The following is a 20,801-nucleotide window of genomic DNA, read 5'->3' on the forward strand; positions in this document are numbered from 1 at the left end:
TAAATCCGAACGCACTAAAGGCAAGAAACAGGTTGGTCCATATGCATAGAACAACAGGCCTACTTTCGGAATACTCCATACCTGTTGGCAACAGGTCTTTGCACACTACAAAAGGACAGAAATGCACAGATACGTGGCACCATCACAGCACATTTACTGCTCTGCATTTTGTGCCATCAGAAGAAATTGTGAAACCAGACTTGTGCATCTTTCCATTAATAAAGAACATTCACATACAGGCCAGCAAACGAACAAATTAAGACACGTGTGATCCCGGTTGCCAAATCTGACAGACAAGCAGCCACTCAGTGGGCACCCTGGCTGCAGCCAACAAGGAGTGCGCAGCAGCGGCCACCCACCCTGGCTTCGTCGATGGCCCGGTACAGCTTCTGGGCATAGGCCTGGGCCGCTTCCTTGGCCGCCAGCTGGGCCACCACGGCGTCCTTGGTGTGCCGCTCCACCTCAGCCTGGGCCTCGCGCAGAGACTGCTCCAGCGCTGGAACCACATGCACCCACTTTTGGCCACAGCTACAGCACCAGGGCCGAAGCTCGAGTCACTCGGCTCTGGTTACTTTTCTTCGCTTCATGGGGGAATAGGCTTTTAATTATTGTGGCCCAAAACCAAGTCAGGACAACGATGGTGGCAGGGGAACAGTTGTGTTTATCACTGAAATGTGGCTGACCCACCCCTACCTCGATGGGGAGGAAAAGTTGGGAAAGGAGCCCCTTTGTGCTTGTTTTACAGAAGAGCATAATTCTTTTTTTTTTCTTTTCGATCAAATTTGTTAACTTGAGGGCCAATTCATATGAGCTAGTCACTTCCACAAGCTCCCCTTAAAGAGGCCATGCAGACAAAATGCAAGTTTGGTAGATTCGACAGATTGCCTCATTGGAATACCGCTGACACCGCTTTTAACGCAAACTTCGCTCAAATAAGCTATACAATTTGGAAACAAAGAATGGCCGTGCGACCCACTAGCTCATTTCCCACACTAGAACCTATGACGTATTATGGGCAGCAGTGCGATTGGCTGAGGCAGGCAAAAGCAAATGCAAGTTAGGTAGGGCTTATAAGCTTGCAGAGCGAGCTATTTTCACTTAAATGTAATGCATATCCATTTTACAGCAGCAACAATGGTGGCGTTAACAATGGATTTACTAAAGTACACGTAAACACGGAAGCACCAGCACGTACTTGTGTTGCTGATATTGAGCGCACTATGCAGTTTTAGCTGCACAGCAGTCTGGCGCTTTGGGGTTGTCTCCCACAACACTGGTCGATGGGCGTAAGCGATTGCGTCTTAGGTGACCCCATTTGTCCGCATACCCAATCCTTCACGAAACTATTACTACCAACCGTAGCAAAACAAAGCCAGGTACAAACACAGTCGGAAACAAAGCGAGGGCGGACAGCACTACTGCACAATATGGTGGCGCCATCTAGGAGGACTGATGGTAAACAAGGCGTTCCGCAGTTCGCTGCAGACTAAACAGTGTACTAAAGTTCTCTTGAAGACCTGTCCTGGTTACGTCATCACAGACGTCACGAAACACGATTTGGCGGGAGAATCAATTTTAACTTAAATTGATTAATTTCTCAGTGAATAAAGCATCATTAGCTGCCCAACAAGTGCTGGGGGAACTATAAAACACCAAATATCAAATATTTCCGGGGAAAAAAAAAAAAAAAAACTTGTATTTTGTCTGCATGGCCCCTTTAACTCTTTTGTGACCACGTCATAGGCCATCATGCACAGCAATGCTAAATGTGTCCATTAGCTCAAGAGAAAAAAAAAATTTTTCCTGGAAGCACTCAAAACAGGCCATTTTTCCGTGGTCACAAAAGTGTTAATGTGCATTCCTTCACGCACATGCAATCCTGGCCAAGTCCCGTCAGCATCGATGAAAAACGGTCAGCCCCACAGCTGCCTGCAGTCGTGCGCAAGTACTACAACACACACCGCTAGGCTAGGCAGCAGCTAGAAGTATAAGGGGGAGTGGTAAGGTTCATCAAAATTGGTTACTTTTCTTTCTTCCACTGACTGATGGAAAAAAGAAAGGCACCGAGGTATTTTTGCCGATACTCGCCCCAGCTGCGAAGCACGCCAGTATCCTATTAATACTCTTGAACCAAAAAGTATTTGTCCCACGTTTTCCTGTCCTTTCCTTCTTCCCTTGAGGGACTGCTTTTACCCCACCAAGATGGATTTTAGCTCAGCCAAGCAAGTGATCTACGCACCAAAGAACTTCACTGTTTCAACAGGAGCTTTAACTCGGACGCAAATAAGCCTGTGAGGAAAAAAAAAAAAGGATTGAAATTAGTGCTATATTAGCAGCAACGTGCTCACCAAAATTCAGTCGTTCATTTCGTTCTTTGATGTCTCGTAATTGCTTCTGGGCTTCTGCTTCCAAATCACGGGGCGAGGGAGTCTTCTCTGAAGGAAAAGGAAGCTTTTGCAATCACACAGGCATGCACAACCTGGAGTAAATTCCTTCAATGCTAGCTGAATGTAGAACCCATCGTAAGTGCAACCAGACGCTTGCGCCCCCAGCGTGTATTTGTGTGCAATATCAAAAACAACTGGTTTCTTACTGCTCACAAAGATTTGTCTTTGAACATACTAAAAAGCAACTAGTAGTTTCAACACCAAAAATGTTACAGTTGTGGTATGTAATCAACATTTGCAAGCCAGCAACCCCACAATCAGTGGTACTAATGGGGTAATAGTTTTCAGGTTAACAGCAGCACACCTTTATCTTTAAGCAAGAGCTGGCCAGCCAATGGCTTATAAACATTTAGTCCCCAAAGATAACTGCTTGCCCCTAACAAGTCACGACAGAATGTTGAAAAACGAACAGTGAAAATTATGAGATATTTCTAAAACATGGGACTCAGGAGAGCAGTATACAAGACAAACACTAGTGTGCTTCCCTCCTGTGGCTTGTCTTTTAGTGCTAGCAAAAAGTCTTTATAATCAGAAAACAAACCGGCCCAATTCTCTGCCTTATATTAGCAGAAAAAATGCTTCACGTGGGATCTTAAGAAGCTGGGGCCAGAGGATGAAAATTAGGGGTGTAACACAACTCGCCTACCTCCCCCAATGCCATCACTACAAGAAGGCATTATCCACAAGTAACTGGGCTTTTTTTTTGCTTTGTAAAACTGCAACAAAAGTGGATTTCTCTCGAACAACATCGTGCATCCTGGGAACATGACAATAAAAGCCACACCACACACCCAGACCGTTCCTAATTTTAAAAAATAAAGTACTGTGCAAAATCAGCAAAACTGCATTTTTCATAAACATTGCTTTCTGTGATGAAAATGCCGCGGGTTAATCACCAGTGCATAGCATTAAACTACGCAAGAAAAACACAGTGCTGGCGAACAGCTGACAAAGAGAGAATAAGAAATGATGACGGCACAGCGCTGTGCTGTCGTCGTTTCCCCTTCTTTCCTTGTGTGCCTTGCACAGTTTTGAACAGCACAATCAATTACACAAAGCATGTGACAAGTAACGGGGCAAAAACCCACACCCACCTTTGACGGGGGTCTGCGGAGGGGCAGTGATTGGAGGGGGAGGCGGCAAAGCACCCTGCACGAGACAACACTTGGCTTGGTGGTACCACCCAGCACATGCCTCTGTTGAGCCCCACGTTTACACTAGCCGTTGAATGTGACAAGTTCCTCAAGAAATCAGATACCCATTCCAACTGATGCACAATCCTTTCCCCTTCCTCCAATAGTGAGCCTTACATTCCCGATCGGACCATGCAGCGTGCACAGGCCCGTACCCCTGCCAGGCCATTACTAAAGTTAATCCTGACATTTTGCCACGATAAAACGATGCACCACAGTGACGTGCTGGTTTTTGATTGACAATTACAGCTCATTTTAACTGCACCAGAAGAATGGTGCTTTTGTCCATTTCATGACCACAAGTTTATGGCATCTGCAAGCACTTTTAAGCAGGAACCTGTTTCAACCCAATTTCCACAGAACTCCTTGGGGGAATCAGGCAACATTGTGGTTCACGACTGTTAGGACACATGTGGCCACTCACACGAGGCTGGCACAGAGACTTGCCTCACCAAGTTTCCGGACAAGATGTCCCTCCAGCAGGTGTTCAGCTGATACTGAGCAGAGAGAATTAACAGGAAAGCCTCCAGGGCACCCCTCCCCCCTTGCAACATTACCCTGCATGACACACAAAACAGAAACCCAGGCACCGCACACAGAATGCGAGCCTAGTGGCTGCCTAAAATTGGCAGATAACTAGCCTCGGCCACAAGTGAAGATGAAGGCTGCAGGATCCTTACAAATCCCGTGCTACAGGAACCAATCACGTTTATACTGTCGCACGGAAGATGCTACTCAAGCACCATTGTTGCTGACTGAGGCCCCTTGCAGAGCTTACACAGTACTACAACTTTCAAAATCACCTCACGACAACTGCCTTGAGCTAACTGTGTAACCGTTTAAAAAACCTGCTGCATGCTGCCTTATGTAATGCTGCACGAATAGGAAAAAGCAGCACAGACGTGCCTTGGCAACCACTAGGCTGCAAGGATACTGACCCTGGATGGCTCTGCTGGGGCCTTTTTGCGGAGGAGGCTGGACTCTAGAGCTTTTTCCTTGACCTTCTCTGCTGGAAGTGGCCTGCTGCAAAGGAATGTTATACAATTACGCACAATTCCAGCCTTTGATGTCATGAGAGAATCTCACTGCTGAGGGCTTTTATACCTCACGCGATCTGGAGAAATTTGTTTGGCCAAAGTGTGCTGTAATGCATGCAAGATGCCCCAAAGTTGTGTTACGGCAAAATATTTTTATCAATCGCACATCAGTGACCCTGTTTACTGAAAAATTTCCCATTTGGACCGGCACCTTGCACACTGGTTACCTCCCGACCCCATTAAAACAGTGGCAAAACAAAAAACTACCCGTTGTCATGTCAGTGGGGCCAAACACCAGGTCATGGTGCAATCTGATGGTGCCACCGTTTCACCAAGTCAAAAAGATAGCAGTGGTGGAAGCTGCTCCCACTGGAGAAAACTCGTCGTCATTCAGTAGCAAAATAACGAGGAGAGTGATGTAGCCGGTAAATGTCTAAAACGAGAGAGCGTTATGAAAATGATAAAAAAAGATCACAGGCAATTACTTCGAGGTCCTGTAACCTCCAGCGATTGCTAGTGATGTACGGTTATGCAATTACGACTATGTTCCAAGGACACCATTCCATCTAGTACACATTAAAGGGAAACTGAAGGCAACTAGCAAATTTGGTTCAGACAACAGTTCAACTGCCTCGTAGCCCTCTCAGCGTTTATTCAGTGGCAAAAGATGCTTTAAGCGTGGAGAAGTTACCAAGTGAATTGCCCTCATGTCATTTCATGATGTTTTTCGTGACACAAATGGCGACCGGATTCCAGAAGCGAGTGAGACAGCGGTATGGCCTAGCAGGAAAACTAAAAATTACCCAGCGAAGCATCGTGGCTCCAGGAGCCACTGGTCGCACTCTCAGCCTCTCGGCACAATCGACAGAACAACTTGACTGCCCTACAGCCCTACACGTCCATAGCCGCCGCTCCGTGCGCGCCAATCTTGCTGCCGCACGGGACGTGCGATGGTGGTTAAACGATGTGAATGTACCATGCAGGCTTTTACTTTACATAAAAAATGTCTAGCGGACAACGTAACTGCAGCAAGAACAATGTCAGGGGTGCTTTTGGAGATAACAGGCATGCGACCATGCCGAACCAGCAATAACCATCGCAACCATCAGCGGCGCCACGGCTTGGCAGCTTGCAAACGTCAGCGTGGCTTGAAGTATACATTTAAAATAACTTAAAACTAAAGAATGCTACTGTGCAAAGAAAGATTTTGCATGTTTCTTTGAGAGCTTGTGTGTGTGCTTCTCGTTCTATTGTTCGTCATGTGACTCTTGGCATGTCCGGTCAGCCGCTGTTTACGCAAAAATATGCAACATATAGTGTATGGTATCGAATTGCAGAAGAGCAAATTTTCTTTGCAGTGTCAATTGTCTCAAACATGAATTTTTATTTGGAGAAAAAGAAGAAAAAACACTGTACCAAAAAGGTTTGGGACAAACAACAAATAAGCAAAACGTCGGTGCTGCTCCACACAAAAACACACAAGAAATTTAAGATATACATTTCATGCACACACTATCAGTGCAAAACTCCCGCAAATATCAAATGCCGAACTTTAAAATTTCTTAACTTACCACCAAAAAAAAAAAAAAAAACACTAGTGGGTTTCGTGCCACTGTGAAAAGCAGTTCCTCAAAACATAGGTTGGGCACACATACATAGCAGAGAGCATCAGTTTTCTGCTCCACTTTTTTTTTCGTATCATACTTTACAGTTTCGATACTTCTGAATTGTGTTGGGGTTGTGATGAACAGGGGGCATCAGGCTATGAGCCGGTCTGGCGCACTGTCACTTTCGGTGTTGAAATCCGATGATGAAAAGTTGTCCTCGTAGTCAGTGCTGCTAATGTCATACAAAAAGTCGTGCGTTGAATCGTCCAAATCCCTAAAAACGCGGCTTTTCTGCAGCGCCAAAGTGCCCGATGTTGACGCCATCTCCGTATCATCGTGGCGCACAAAAGGACGTAAGTGTCTCTACTACTCAGTAGATGGCACCAGCTACCAGAGCGTGCTCGGAAAACGCCAAATTCGAATGGGAAAACGTCAAAATTTGAACCTGAAAGAGTCGATAATATATTAGCGATTTGAATAAGCGGGGACAGGAAAATGTTAACTCACCAGCAGCACACAAGTAGAATGTAAAATAGAACCTCAATGACATGTAGACAGTCTTTGTAACATGAGGAGAAGAGGCAGGGATTTTTTTAGTTACTACAGCATACTAAAACAGTCTTCTATGCAACACATAGCCACAAAAGTAACATTTAGCAAAAGAATAAAAGTTGCAACACATTTCCTAGAAAGAAAGCTAAAATTCGCCCCATGCCATCACAACTGCAAAGCCTTATAGCAGTTCGAAGCAGGTACACAGAATGTGACAGTTATACCTAAGATTGTTTATGCCACAACATTGTCGACCTCCGGCTATGCACTAACCGGGTCAGATCTCTGCTCTGCAGTACCCGTAAAAAATTCAACCCCAACTGCCATTCTACTATGCTTAGTTTGTGGCCTCCTGATCTTTGGGAACAGGTTATGCGGAAATTTCTGTGATTGGCGCCGACTATTATGCAGCTCATAGAGCAGCAGACCACAACCCCTTCACATCACTGTTCTCAACAGCCCTCATCTGCACTGCTGGCTAAGAAAAGCCTTAAGCGTGGAAGCTGCTTTTGGAGTATAATGCATACTGTAGTGGGAGGCTATGGATAAACTTAGACCACCCAGTGAACGTGCGCCAATCTTGCACATGTGGGCATTTTTGTCCTCTACAGAGGAACCTGGTGCTCAATTCAAGCCCGAGGATCACCCCCACAGCAGTCACAGCCAGCAGTGCGGTCCTTACGCAGGTTCGTTGGCCGGCCCCAGGATGCTGCCCAGCAGGGAATCTCCATAGGGCAGGCTGCCTTCCAGCTGGCGTCTGAAGTCGGCGTCGAACTTGGCATAGGCAAGTGTGCCACCGACGCCCACGGCAGTCACACCGGCCGCAACAGCGACTGTCTTGGCTGAACCACTGCACGGGCAAGCCAGGAAATGCGACTTTGCAGGGAAAAGAGATCAGGCTCGGCATTTCGGGACACACCAACAGGCCTGTTTATAGCGCGATGCTAGGAGCCGCATACAGTAGCCTAAAGGGGCCATGAAGACAACATGCAAGTTTGGCTCCTTCGAAAGACTGCCTCAGTATAACATTATACACTGACACCACTTCTAATGCAGACTTCACTCAAATAAGCTCTAAAACAGGAAAAAAGAGAACGGCCATGCGACCCACTAGCTCATTTCCCACAACAGAACCTATGAAGATTATGGGCAGCTGTGCGATTGGCTGAGGCCTGCAAAAGCAAACGCAAGCTAGGCAGGGCTTACAAGCTTGCAGAACCAGCTATTTGCATTTAAATTTAATGCATATTCTATGCATACCATTAAGAATGGTGTGGCAAACAATGAAAGTTACGAACACGGAGCAAGATATAAAGAGGAGCACCGACTGTGGCCCAGAAAAAATCATTTGCTCGGGCCGATAATGTCACCGCTCCACCGGCCGTCCAGCTTTCCCTTTGCTCTCTTCCTCCTTCGTTCGCCCTCTCGTCGCTGCGCCTCTGTACATGGCACTTCCTTTCTTCGCTCTCCCCAGAGGCGTCTTTTCTTTCGCAGCGACGTCTGTCTTCTGCCTGTCCTACTATGCAGAAGGCATGCGTGCACGCGCGGAATTTAAACACCCGTGCGCAGCCGCAATAGACGGCGCAGATGCCACTGCATACATGGCGATCACTTATTCCCTATCAGGGAGCGTTTATTGTGACATTACGAAGACCTGCTAAACATATTGTACTAACCCAGCAGATGTAAGACGCAACTGAATGACGACGACTTCAGAAGCACCAAAGAATGAGCAAGAGTAATATGGAACGCCACAACATACAGTCTAGCGTGATTCTGCTTACGACAAATCGATGCAGTGCCAAAATTACCCTTTGTTGTTAGCCCGCTCTACGGCCGCGTGCTTAATTATTTCTGGTGCTTCTGCGCACGAACAACGCTTACAAGAGTCGCCCGGAGTCTCCATCGGCAAACGGCAATGATGCACACATTTCTGTGTCAATGACTGTATTGGACGGCTGCCCAGTTGTATTAAGTATATAAAAACACTGTCAGCTTGATAAGGCACCCAAGAATATCAAACGCAATCTTCATTGTAACTAATGCCGCAACTTACCGCCCGATGTTCACTGTCGCTCTACGGTCGTGTTATCTCGTCGATAACGTCGCGGACTCCAAATAAAATGCTGCGATTTGTATGGCTGCATTTTGGGCCTACCAAATTTCCCGGCGTTTTTTTTTTTTCTTTAAGCGGCTGACCAGCAAAACAACGAGCTCGTTAAACCTTTCCTTTCAGCGAGTCATCACCACAGAGATATAGGGTCCAGACGAATTCAAATATCGCGAAATGAAGGCTTGTGAAAAGACCGCACTACTGTCAGGGCCTTGATCTTGAGCAGATTGCTACGTCGCGGGTGATGTTATCGTGTTTCTGTCCTTTTCTGATGAGCGTGTGAGTGCCGGTCCGTGTTCTAGGCACACTCTGTTTTGGACGTAAGCTGGAGAACTGCGAGAAAGCTGAGGGAACTCTTATAACCGCTAGTCATCAGAACCAGTTGCTCCTTTCGCCTTTTGTAAAACCTGTTAAAACACAGCCAAATTGGTGTTCACAAATTTACCAAACGGAGTCGCATTTTCGGCAAGCACTGCGCAAAAGGTAGTGTTTGTATAGCAGCCATATGTCTATATGTGGTCTCTACATTTTGTTTTCCCACCATGCAAACCAATCCTTAACATATCATTGCCGTACGACCATTCAATTCCTTCGGGTCCGGTTTACCCAGAAGGTGCTGTCGAACAAGTTCATCAAGCCGTGCGGAGGAGGAGCGCAATGAACACGAAGGGGCGCCAAAGCAGGCCCAAAGCACTCCGTGCCCAAAACTACCGTCAACGAAGCAGACGACAAAAGCCGACGGAATGCGTTCCGCCAACGCGCCCGCCGGCGCACGGGGACGGCCGGCCGCTTAGCCGGCGGCCCATTCGCTGCGCCATCTACATTGTGCTCCGCGAATGATGGACATTAAAGTGGGATTCACACGACGGAGAAACCCTCTCACGGAGGCGGACGGATATGTGACGTCAACAGCACGTGACCGGATTATCCGGCCTGGCGGCGCATCCACACGTGCGGAGCTACGCGGAGTGACTAGCAGACGACAGCGCCGAGGAACAGGTTCCATTCCCCGCCGAGGGCCACCGCCGTCGAGCGAAAACATGCGGAGGCATTTTCTTTCGCGGAGCCACCGCGGGCTATCCCCACCGAGGGGCGGAGCCTAAAACCGGTCACGTGAGCGGGTCCCGCGGGCCAAAAAGAGAGGGTTTCTCCGTCGTGTGAATCCCGCTTAAGGGCCCGCCGGAGAGAGCGAAGCCGGCTCTCCTGTTTATCTTGCTCCGTGGTTACGAATGCACACAAACATAGAAGCACCAGTGCGTACTGTGCACACTGTGCCGTTTATAGCAGCACAGCAGTCCGGTGCATTGAGCTTACACTGACCAACTGGCATAAGTGACATTGCCTTCTGTGACTGTTTGTCGAGCATACCCAATGTTTCATAAAACGATTGCTATCAACAGTAACAAAAATTAGCCAGGTACGAATCCAATCAAAAACAAAATGAGTGTGGACAGCGATCCTGAGCAATGTCATGGCGCCATCTGGGAGGACGAACGGTAAACGAGGCAACAAAACACGTTTGCCTGTTTGCTAAAGCCCTAGTCACCATACTAACAATCGTTTCAAGCACCTGCCCTGCATACGTCATCGCTGATGTCACGAAACACACGATTTAGTGGGAGAATTAACATTTTGCCTTAAATTGTTTAATTTATCAGTGAATGAAGTATCGTTTGTTGCCGGACAAGCACTGGGGGCCAATAAAACACCAAATCTTTTGAATAATACAAACGGGCATCTTGTTTTCAGGACCTTTTTAACACAACTGTAACACTAAACACAATCAAAAATGGCAAGGAACTCTTACGCACAGAGGATGAATTTTGTCTACACAATGAAATCAGTATGTGAGACACTGCAGATAATTAACCTCCACTCTCTCTCTTGGAAGAGTTACTAGTTGTTTGTGGATTAAAAGTCAGAATGTTATCACAATACCTTGGGGTGGAATTTCATGGCCCAAAAAAAGCACCCACTTATGACCATTATTTTGCTTACGACAATTTTTCAGAATGCGAGTTACAGCCCTTTATTAGGACCACACTTCTTTCACAAGAGCTCATGGTACACTATAACCTTGTTTACATGAAACTACGGTTAACCAAGAGGTTTTTAAAGGAGCCATGAAAACAAAATACAAATTTAATTTCAAGGAACTAGGCTTCAGTACCTCGCTCAGCTCATTCCAGCCACAACAAATGTTTTGAAAAAAAAAAAAAAAAACACAAGAAGTTTTGAAAAAATTGGCCACGCATCTGCTGGCTTTGTTGAAAATGTCGCTTCAAGACGATAGCCGTCTGGCGCCCCTACCACGTAAATCCATTCTAGCTTGCCGTGTTCCACTGCTCCACAACGAGGCCCTTCTCCATGCGCGGTCCACAGGCATCTACTGGAACCTTTCATTACTGATAAACAAATTGGAATGCTGCCAGGAGCTATAGTGGCATGGGCAACAGCAGGCAACGGTGCGATTTTTTTTTTCTACAGTGGATGTAGTATTGCATTTGCAATCGCACAAACCAAACATCGATGTATTTTTAAATAAAGGAACACTGCAAATATCACTTATGCATTGATTTCGTGCCTTAGATCTATCTGTGTAATGTTTTGTTTTTGTTTAAAAATGTTGAGAAGTACAAACACCACCACCAGATTTAACTTTGGGCAAATGGCTGAATCAAGGGACAGACAGACCAAAATTTCCGCATAGCCCAAGACTATCGTCTTTAAAACTCAAATTTCGCACCACAGTGACGTGTTATGGGCAGGAGCGAAGTCATATGGGCCAGCACCAAAACACAATTTTCAGTGTGCTAACTGCACGTTAGCATTCAAGGGATGCGGCCACCCGGAAGTAGAGGCCCCACTGCAATTACCCAGTCGTGTGTTAGCGATGGCTTAGCCGGTGACCGCCAATCGCACAAACAAGGTTTTGTGACATCACAGAAAAGTTACGGGAAAGTGGCTAGGGAGTCTACACTGCTTCACATGTTTTCTTTAATTTCTGCATTATTTGTTTGAAGTTTGCAATAAAATTGGTATCATTGCTATAGGGACAAAGCAGTTTGTCTAATGAACCAAACGCGTATTTTGTCATCACACAATTACCTATATGCATCATGTTTTATCCTAAGGATAAATCATGGATAGCAAGCACACAGGATCACGTGGATCGCTCAGTATCCCGGTGCGGCTAGATTACCTAAAATTGGCAGATATTTTTTGTTGCTTCTCGTACGTCAATTCTGAGCCAGGTCATTATGGTGCACTAATAAACCAGAACCCATGCACTTGCAGGATACCACGAACTGTGTAAAGTAGTACCTTTTTAGCCCACTTGTTTTGAAAGGTTTTAAGGGTGAATTCAAAATAATTCAAAATACTATTCAGAGAAAAAACGTCTTCACTCGTAGGTATGTTAGAGAACAATATGAAATTGCTTGCAAGTTTGCGAGTAGTGCATTGCCCCATGACTAAAGGTTACTATGTGAAGAGGGTAACCAGGATTAAAGATAAATTCGGAATGCTGAAAACACCCACGAATATTCTCTCCCTCTAAATATACGTGTGCGTGCCTGTACAGATTTACGTATATAAAGGTTTCTGCTATGAAGACACTCAATGTTGCAAGGTGAGATTCGTTTGCTGCCTCCTTCACAGCTCCTCTTGCCTACAGGCCTCTCCATGTTGTGTAACTCTGCTTCTTGCATTATTCCACTTTACTGATGCCATAGTTGCTTTTACAAATTGTGGGGATCCGCTTGATCCCCTTTCCTCCTCCCGCGAGCGCGATGTTCGAACGAGCGCGCTTTCCCGCGCACGTGACGTCAACCTCGCGGGCCGACGCGCCGGCGGGCACCGACTGTCCCGCCGCCGCTGTCGCTCCTCCTCGCCCGGGAACCTGCCTCCTCTCCCCCGCTCCTTATAAGCGCGGCGCGTGCGCTTCGCTCTCTCTTGCTTTTGCTCTTGGCTCTTCCTCCGGCTCTAGCCCCATGGATAGGGGGATGGGGGAATGGAGGAGATGGGAGTCGGATACCGGGGCGCTCCTTGTCCCCGGCTGGCTCGTCTCCTCCCCGCCGCGCCGGCCGGTCGGGCGCCGTTTGGCCCTGATCGGACGCGCAGGGTAGGCCTCTGGTCACCTTGCGAGCGGCCCGCGTGCAACCTCGGCCATGGTCGCCTGTTTGGGCGACGCCGTAGGACGCGTGTCGGTACAGTGTAGTTCTTAACCCGGTCTTGGCGTTATTATGCACTGTACGACTCGGCCAATAAACCCCATGGTTCGTCCTGGCCCTTTGGAGCCTGTCGTCGCCTGTGTCGGTGAGTCGAACCCGTCGCGGCGTCTCCCTTGTGGACGCCGCGTACCTCTCTGGGGCATTTTGGATGGGTCATTTCCGGGCGTCGAGCTGACATCCTCGCTCAACGTCTCTAACGAGGCTAGCCGGGGTCGTTTGTTATCCCGTAGCCAGACCCGGTATGCCCACATTGGCGCCCAACACGGTATCGACACTGCGCGACGGAACAGGCCCCTGGCCTTAGTCCCTGTGCGATTTACTGTGAGGTGAGCGGTTAGGCTTTTGAGCACCACGCTGTTTTTAGCAACGTGCTCGGGCCATCCGCCGCTGCCCGCGGACCGAGGCACTTATCGCCCAACCCGCGCCAGCAATCGGCTTTTGGGAGCACGACGCTTCGTCGTAACGTGCTCCCGCCGCTCACCGCTGCCCGCGAACCGAGGCACTTATCGCCCGACCCGCGCCAGCATCTCCTGTGTTCTGTACTACTCAACGTAGCGGCGATCCCGAGCCTGCGAAATTGACGTACGATTTGAACCTGGAGCAGAGCCATACGCTCGCTACGTCGGAAACGAGAACATCTTTTGCTCGGACGGCGTTAGCCTGCGGCCAATGTATCTCCACGTGCAGACGCCAAACGGCCCTTGTGGCCAAGTTTGCGCCTCGCTAAGGAGCCCCCTGCGCCTCGTCGAGAAGGAGCCTCCCGCTCTGATCACGATAATGCGCATTCGTCCTACCGTGCGAGCGCCTATCGCGCATAGCACGCGTGGACGTCAGGGCCCTGTCGCAAAAGAGCACCTTTCGCTCCCACGACACGGCCGGGACAGCGTAGCACATCCCCGCGCAGGCATTGTACGACCCTTTGTTGTCGATCTTGCCCGGCGCGCGTGAGATTCGTTACGCTAAGCCCGCAGCTAGGCCCACTGGGGAGCACTCCTCGTTTCCCAGGCGTAGCTTGCCTTACGATCTCGTGTTTCCAAAGCACGGCGGCCCACTCGCCGCGTAACGCTACGGACCACTTAGAGATCGGGCCGCACGTTCTGAACGAGTTCGACCGTTCCGTCGACCAAAGTTCGTTCGTAGTGGAGACGGACCACGTGGCATTCAGCTGGCTTAAGCGGATACGCGAACCACGCGCGCTGGCCATATAAGCTGCGCCCGTGAAAACGTCGCCGTGCCCAACGGGAGCGGTAGCACCACGTGGTGGCGGACGCCTGTCGCGAGCCCCCGTGCCCGCTTGAATGCTCCTGACGCGCCGTGCACCCGACTGGCCCCGTAGCCGAGCGCTGAACGCCGGCCAGTTGGTGCGAGCCCCGAAGGGAATGCGTTAAGCGTGCAAACGTTGCAATTCCCGGGCGATATCACATACCGAGCAGACCCATTGTCGGCCGGTATTGCATCCAGCAGAGACGAGCATGTGCCCGGTTATCAGAACGATCCGTGTTGTAAATATGATTTTAACTGGCTCTGTGTGAGTCGTGCTCTGTGTGAGCGGGCGACGCGGTCGCCGGAGGCTTCTAACCGCTTGTATTGTGGTCAGCCTCGAGCGCTTTGCAGCTCGTACTGCTGCAGGCGCGTTTTTTTTATCTCTCGGATTCGTATCTGCCACACGCTCAATGTCTCTCGCTGAAGTTATCCCACCGAAGGAAATTCCCCCTGAGAGTTTCACGGTGGTGAGCACCCGCAGTTTGAGGAAGGTATACGATACTTCCGTGACTCGCGGGCGGCTGGGCGAGTGGCCGCAAGACTTTGCGAAGTTGTGCCGCTCCGCTACCTGACCAGGCATGTATCGAGCTGATCTCCACTATCCTCGCTCTTGCCGTTGCGCTGAAGGAAGGGAAACGCGAACGTGGCGGCAAATATCAGCCCCAGTCGCTAACCCGGAGTTCCTGACGCGCGCCGCACCTGACCGAACCTATCCCCACGTGCTCGCACGTGTTCGTCGGTGCGATCGTCGAAAGGAGCACTGCCACGAATTTGGCAATCCCTAGACGAGAGGCGCACCCGGGGACCATATGTTGTCCGCCGGCATCGCCTTATGCAGAACAAACCTCCTCCGAACGCAGCACGAAGGTCCGATTTGTAAATATGTAAATAGTAGGTCGTTTTGGCTCTGTGTGAGTCGCGCTCCGAGATGGAGCGGGCGACGCTTTCGTCGGAGGCCTATAACCGCTGGTACTGCGGTGGGTCTCGTGCGCTATGCAGCCAGGCTGCTGCAAGCGCGTTTTTATTTTTGCCACGGACCCGTGCCTGCGAGGAGCGGATGGGAGTTCTGCCGATAGAATCTCACCCGATAAGGCCCCACGAGGCTCAGCAAGGGTGGCGATTTACCGCAGTCTAGGGAAGCCGCGTTGAGCTTCCCCGACTCGCGAAGGGCCGGATAAGCGAGCGACCGTAAGACTTTGATTAAGTTGTGTCACTCTGCTTGAATTCGGGCCGAGCGCACATCGAGGAGCCTTTTTGCTTCTCGCTCGTGCAGCGCGTGCCACAGCGCGAAGTCCGGATCCCTCAATCTATCCGACTGCATGCAGCCATTGAGAGGCGCAAACCACGGCAAAATACGGCGTACACGTTGGGACTCCATCCCGGTGGCCGTAGTCGTCGGTTCCTGTCGGGCTGCCGCTGTTGGCTTCGCTGATGGGCGACATTTTCGCCCTGCGGAAGCACTAGGCATGCGCGATGAGGACAAAGGACCGCGATATTCACCCGTTTGGCTTTTTCCGCGGGCCTGATCATGCGTCCTCACGTCCGAGCGGAGCGTTGGCGCGGGGCGACGTTTCCGCCCCATGACCAACCCTACCGAGCGCCAGCGAGCGCCAACGCCGCAGCCACGGAGAGGTTTCTTCGCGACGCCCGGCTGGGCAGCGAGTTTGCCCCCTCTTCTCCGTGGCGGGCGGAAGCGCGTCACGTCAGGCGATGGCAACCAACTGGCCCAATAAGCCCACGTGACACGGCAGGTAGACCCTCTCTCATGGCGGACGTTGGAGAGACACCGCGGGAGAGGGCACGCCACTCAATCGGCGGCCTAGGGAACGACGCGGGCCTCACGCCCTTCGTTCCAGTATTCTTCCCTCCATGCCTTCGTCGCCGATAGCGACGGTTTGGAAGGGGGGGAGGATGGCCGCCGACGAAGCGAAACGGGGAATGCCGGCTACCTTAGCTCTCCCCAGTTTCGCGCGGCACCGGCGTTACGGCCGCTTTTTCGGCCCGAGCCTTTGCACGCCCCTATCGCTGTTCCCGGCAGGTAGTTTTGGGTTTCGCCTTTCGTCTCCCTTTTTGCAGCACTGTTCCTTGGCTCGGTCCCCAGCCCGGTTTTCTTCAGTCTTCAGTTGCCTCACCACACACCGCGCTTGCCACACGCCATCCTGCATCGACCAGCGGCTTCAACGTCGCCACTCGCCAGGGCCATGGCACACCCAAGCAACTCGGGCGCTCCGGCGCCTTCTCGGGGCACTCCCTCACGATGCCTCGTGCGGCGTCGCTCGCCGCGGCTCCCCTCCTTGGCGCCTTCGACGAGCGCGCCCTGGGTGCTTCTTCGGGACCTTCAGCCGGTACGGCACCCTGCAGCTGCGGCTACCTTCCACCTCCGGTGGCCCTCTGCTGCTGCAGCTGGTCGAGCTACGCCTGGCAGCTTCAACCCTCGAGCATGTTGCTCGAGCGTCCGGCGTGAACCCGCCCCGCGGTCTGGCGGTCTTGGGCCTGGCTCCCTGGTGTCCTGGCGAGTCATCTAGACGGCCCCTGCTCGTGCCGACCACTCGGGCGTCGTGTCGAACTTTGGAACGGCGTGTCTTCGAAGTGTGGGCGTGTGTGTCGGCGTGGACTCGAACGTGCGGACATTCGCGGACTTCTTGGGCTGGGGACCCGTTGTAAGCTCGTAGGGTATGTGCGGTGCCTGCTGTTGTCGAGCTGGTCCTTCAGACCGGGCTCGGTCTTGAGGAGGGGGGGATGTGGGGATCCGCTTGATCCCCTTTCCTCCTCCCGCGAGCGCGATGTTCGAACGAGCGCGCTTTCCCGCGCACGTGACGTCAACCTCGCGGGCCGACGCGCCGGCGGGCACCGACTGTCCCGCCGCCGCTGTCGCTCCTCCTCGCCCGGGAACCTGCCTCCTCTCCCCCGCTCCTTATAAGCGCGGCGCGTGCGCTTCGCTCTCTCTTGCTTTTGCTCTTGGCTCTTCCTCCGGCTCTAGCCCCATGGATAGGGGGATGGGGGAATGGAGGAGATGGGAGTCGGATACCGGGGCGCTCCTTGTCCCCGGCTGGCTCGTCTCCTCCCCGCCGCGCCGGCCGGTCGGGCGCCGTTTGGCCCTGATCGGACGCGCAGGGTAGGCCTCTGGTCACCTTGCGAGCGGCCCGCGTGCAACCTCGGCCATGGTCGCCTGTTTGGGCGACGCCGTAGGACGCGTGTCGGTACAGTGTAGTTCTTAACCCGGTCTTGGCGTTATTATGCACTGTACGACTCGGCCAATAAACCCCATGGTTCGTCCTGGCCCTTTGGAGCCTGTCGTCGCCTGTGTCGGTGAGTCGAACCCGTCGCGGCGTCTCCCTTGTGGACGCCGCGTACCTCTCTGGGGCATTTTGGATGGGTCATTTCCGGGCGTCGAGCTGACATCCTCGCTCAACGTCTCTAACGAGGCTAGCCGGGGTCGTTTGTTATCCCGTAGCCAGACCCGGTATGCCCACAAAATGTGACTTACCATATTTGTTTTGTTTGTTTTCCGTTATGAAACACATCAAGTAGCCTTCAGGTTTTTTTTACCCTTAATGACTTCCTGTAGTTGTGCTTCAGATTAACACATTTACTGAATGAGCAACCTGTGCATTTAAATTTTCAGTACTGCACTCATCTCGGAACTGCCCTCGACTCAAATTATTTTCTGGACACCCAGATGAACAAGGTTTTACTGCAGAATAAGCTATTCGTCAAAGCTGTCATGTAAACATGGCACCGGTGTGAGGCATCTTTGTGGCCAAACGTGGTTTATTTGTTTAATGGCCTGTATATCAGGACCCAGGTTGTCAGGGGCCATCTCTCACAGAAGACCTCACGACTGCGTTTCTCTTTGGGCTATGCTCCTTGACTATTACGCTCCTCCTGTGCAGGAAATTGGCTGCACCCTGGGAAGTAGTTTTGAGTGCAACAACAACACTGCCGAGAGAGAAGGGTGGCGACGCAAAGCAGTGCTTTTGTGTGTGGTGCCAAGAGCGCATGCGTGCATAAGAGAAAGTTATCTTGGAGAGGAGGGATGATCATAAAAAGTTGTTTGACACGAGTGTTCACTTGCGCGACTCCGCCGAGAAGCACATTCCAACATTGGCAACCCAGACGTGACGCTGCAGCCACCGAAGTGACAAACCAACAGCATTACGACTTCGGCTTCCACGACAGAAGCCCCTCTGACAGTCTCCTCAGTGGACAGAAAGCTGCCCCCCTTTTGGACTTCGGACCCTGCACTTCGGTTCATACAACTGGAATCACAGTTTGTAGCATGATGCATCACTGCAGACCTTACAGAATGCCCCTACGTAGTCAGAAGTCTGCAGCGTGCCAGAGCCAGTGAAATGAGGAATCTCTTGCTCCCACTGCCTGTCGATAATGCATATGAAGTATAAAAACTCTATAAAAAAATCATTGGAGGGGAAATAGGCACTGCTTAAGCCAAACTGCAGATCGTACCAGCACTTTTAAGCATGTGTGGGGAAGCAATCCACTCACCGTTCTCACGTTGTCCTTCATTTACTAGGTAATGCACGCAGTACGCGTGGTCAGATCACAACTGAGCGGCATGTTTATCTCGCTTCACAAGGTCTAATTTCTTTGGACCCACAGCCTTGTACATGTCACGTCGCAAGTATTTCATAATGAATTTACAGTGCACTTTTCTTGACCTCAGTTGCATTGTCCTTGGCGTTAGCTGGCTGTGTACGAGCTGTGGGTCACAATGGTAGTGACTACCTAGACGCGGTGGTGTTGCCCAGAACAAGGGAGTCTCTGATCGCTTGCCCAGATTATTCGGTCCGTAGACCATTTTTTTGTGTAATTTGCATCAAAACCACAAGGAGGGGGTAGACGATGGCTACAACAAAAAACACAGTCGCATAAGCACAGGAAATGTCTTCTAGCAGACGACAACATAATCCGGTGTTCTATAAGTGACATCACTCGCAGGTGGTGTCACGGTATGTCCTCGAGGTCAACAGGGTGGGTACACACTAAGGTTGAAGCCTCCAAAGGTGCAGAAACAGCACACAGTGAGTAAAGCTTCGCAAGGTAATAGGCATGCAGTAAGACACAAGTGCAACAGTACACCTGCTTTTATGCAGTCTTCACGCAAACAAGGAATACCAGATAGCACTTAGGCTGTGTAGAACACTACTACTTAGCGTACAAATTAAAAAAAAATATATATAACTGCATGTCGCTAGTTCTAAAGTGGGCATTTGAGGAGGCCATGAGAACACAATGAAAAAGGTCACACAATATTTTAATTTTTTTTGTTCGCGCGCAAAGAAAGCTAGACACTGCACTGAACCTGTGATGGCCATATGCAGTCTAGCTTTCTGAACATAGACATACTAGGCGACCATATGCATAAAACTAACAGCCTCCCCATCCACGAGCGATCCGAACACACAAAACCACCGAAATCGCCCAAGGTTGCAGGTTACCACTTTGCGGTGGGTTTGCTGCTAACACGTAACCAGCGACAAAATACCTGTGAAATCAGATTCCAAATTCTATTAACTACGTGGATTTCTGCAACCATCCAGGAAGAGAAAAACAGCCAGGAAAACCGAAAGCGCACTACCTTCCAGATGAGCTGGTCGACTGTGGACGGCTTTGAAGGGGATGTCTGGCTTTCTGCTGCTTGCCTGCAAGCTGAAACGCACAGTCTGATTACCATCATTCGGTGGTCACTTCCACCCCTTCTGCACGAAACCTTTTTTTGGCAATAATATGACGATAAAAGGGGTGTGCAGAGGTAAATTACTGTCGCTAGAAAGATCTTAGCAATATCAATTGAGGAAGTAAAGAAAAACTGTCAAAGCACCTCCTATATAACGATAATACAGCTTCAAATATGGTTATCGATGCTTACTGCAAGGGGACAATTAAATTGCACTGCCACAGCCGGCGCCCTTCATAGCTCTGCGAGTATGACACGACCGTAACCTTGAGTAACGTGCGCGAGAATTAGGGTTACAGGAGTTTTTGCATCGAACAACGCAATCAAGATAAGCACCCACAAACTGCCAAACATCAGGACGCATTCAGGAGCACAGTTAGTCGTGGTCCTTCACAGATGGGCGAATTAAAAGCTTACCAGGAGAGAATACCGCACAGAAACTTGCCGTGTTGATCGCCACATTTTTCAGACCCCGCCGCAGTCAGTAGCCAGGTGGAGACGAGCCGCATTTGCACTTTTATTTGCCGTACGAGTACGTGGTAACGCAGGGTTGTGTTTGGCAAACAAATTTATTAAACCTAATTTACAGCAAACAGTACATTTACATTACAGCAAATAATTTGATTGTTTTAAAATTGTTAACCAAGCAGTACGTTTTT

At 50.3% G+C, this 20,801-nt stretch overlaps 1 protein-coding gene across 2 annotated transcripts in view; it reads right to left on the minus strand.

Moving 5' to 3' along the window:
* Positions 1-20,795, minus strand: part of Mitofilin (inner membrane mitochondrial protein mitofilin) — a 47,967-nt gene extending 27,172 nt beyond the window's left edge. The window contains exons 1-7 of one of the 2 annotated variants that reach the window (XM_077688202.1): positions 20,560-20,795; positions 20,044-20,114; positions 7,519-7,686; positions 4,579-4,660; positions 3,542-3,596; positions 2,349-2,435; positions 360-496 (exon numbers count right to left, since the gene is read on the minus strand). In XM_077688202.1, the coding sequence (XP_077544328.1) occupies positions 360-496; positions 2,349-2,435; positions 3,542-3,596; positions 4,579-4,660; positions 7,519-7,686; positions 20,044-20,114; positions 20,560-20,604 (645 nt within the window). In that variant the 5' untranslated portion in view covers positions 20,605-20,795. Of the gene's footprint in view, positions 1-359; positions 497-2,348; positions 2,436-3,541; positions 3,597-4,578; positions 4,664-7,518; positions 7,687-20,043; positions 20,115-20,559 lie in introns of both variants that reach the window. The other variant, XM_077688201.1, reaches the window with a different exon arrangement.
* Between the last annotated feature and the right edge of the window lie 6 nt (positions 20,796-20,801).

Source organism: Haemaphysalis longicornis, unplaced genomic scaffold (assembly GCF_048455015.1).
Source record: "Haemaphysalis longicornis isolate Haplotype H1 unplaced genomic scaffold, Haemaphysalis longicornis Haplotype H1 scaffold_1, whole genome shotgun sequence".
Classification (NCBI taxonomy): Eukaryota; Metazoa; Arthropoda; class Arachnida; order Ixodida; family Ixodidae; genus Haemaphysalis; species Haemaphysalis longicornis.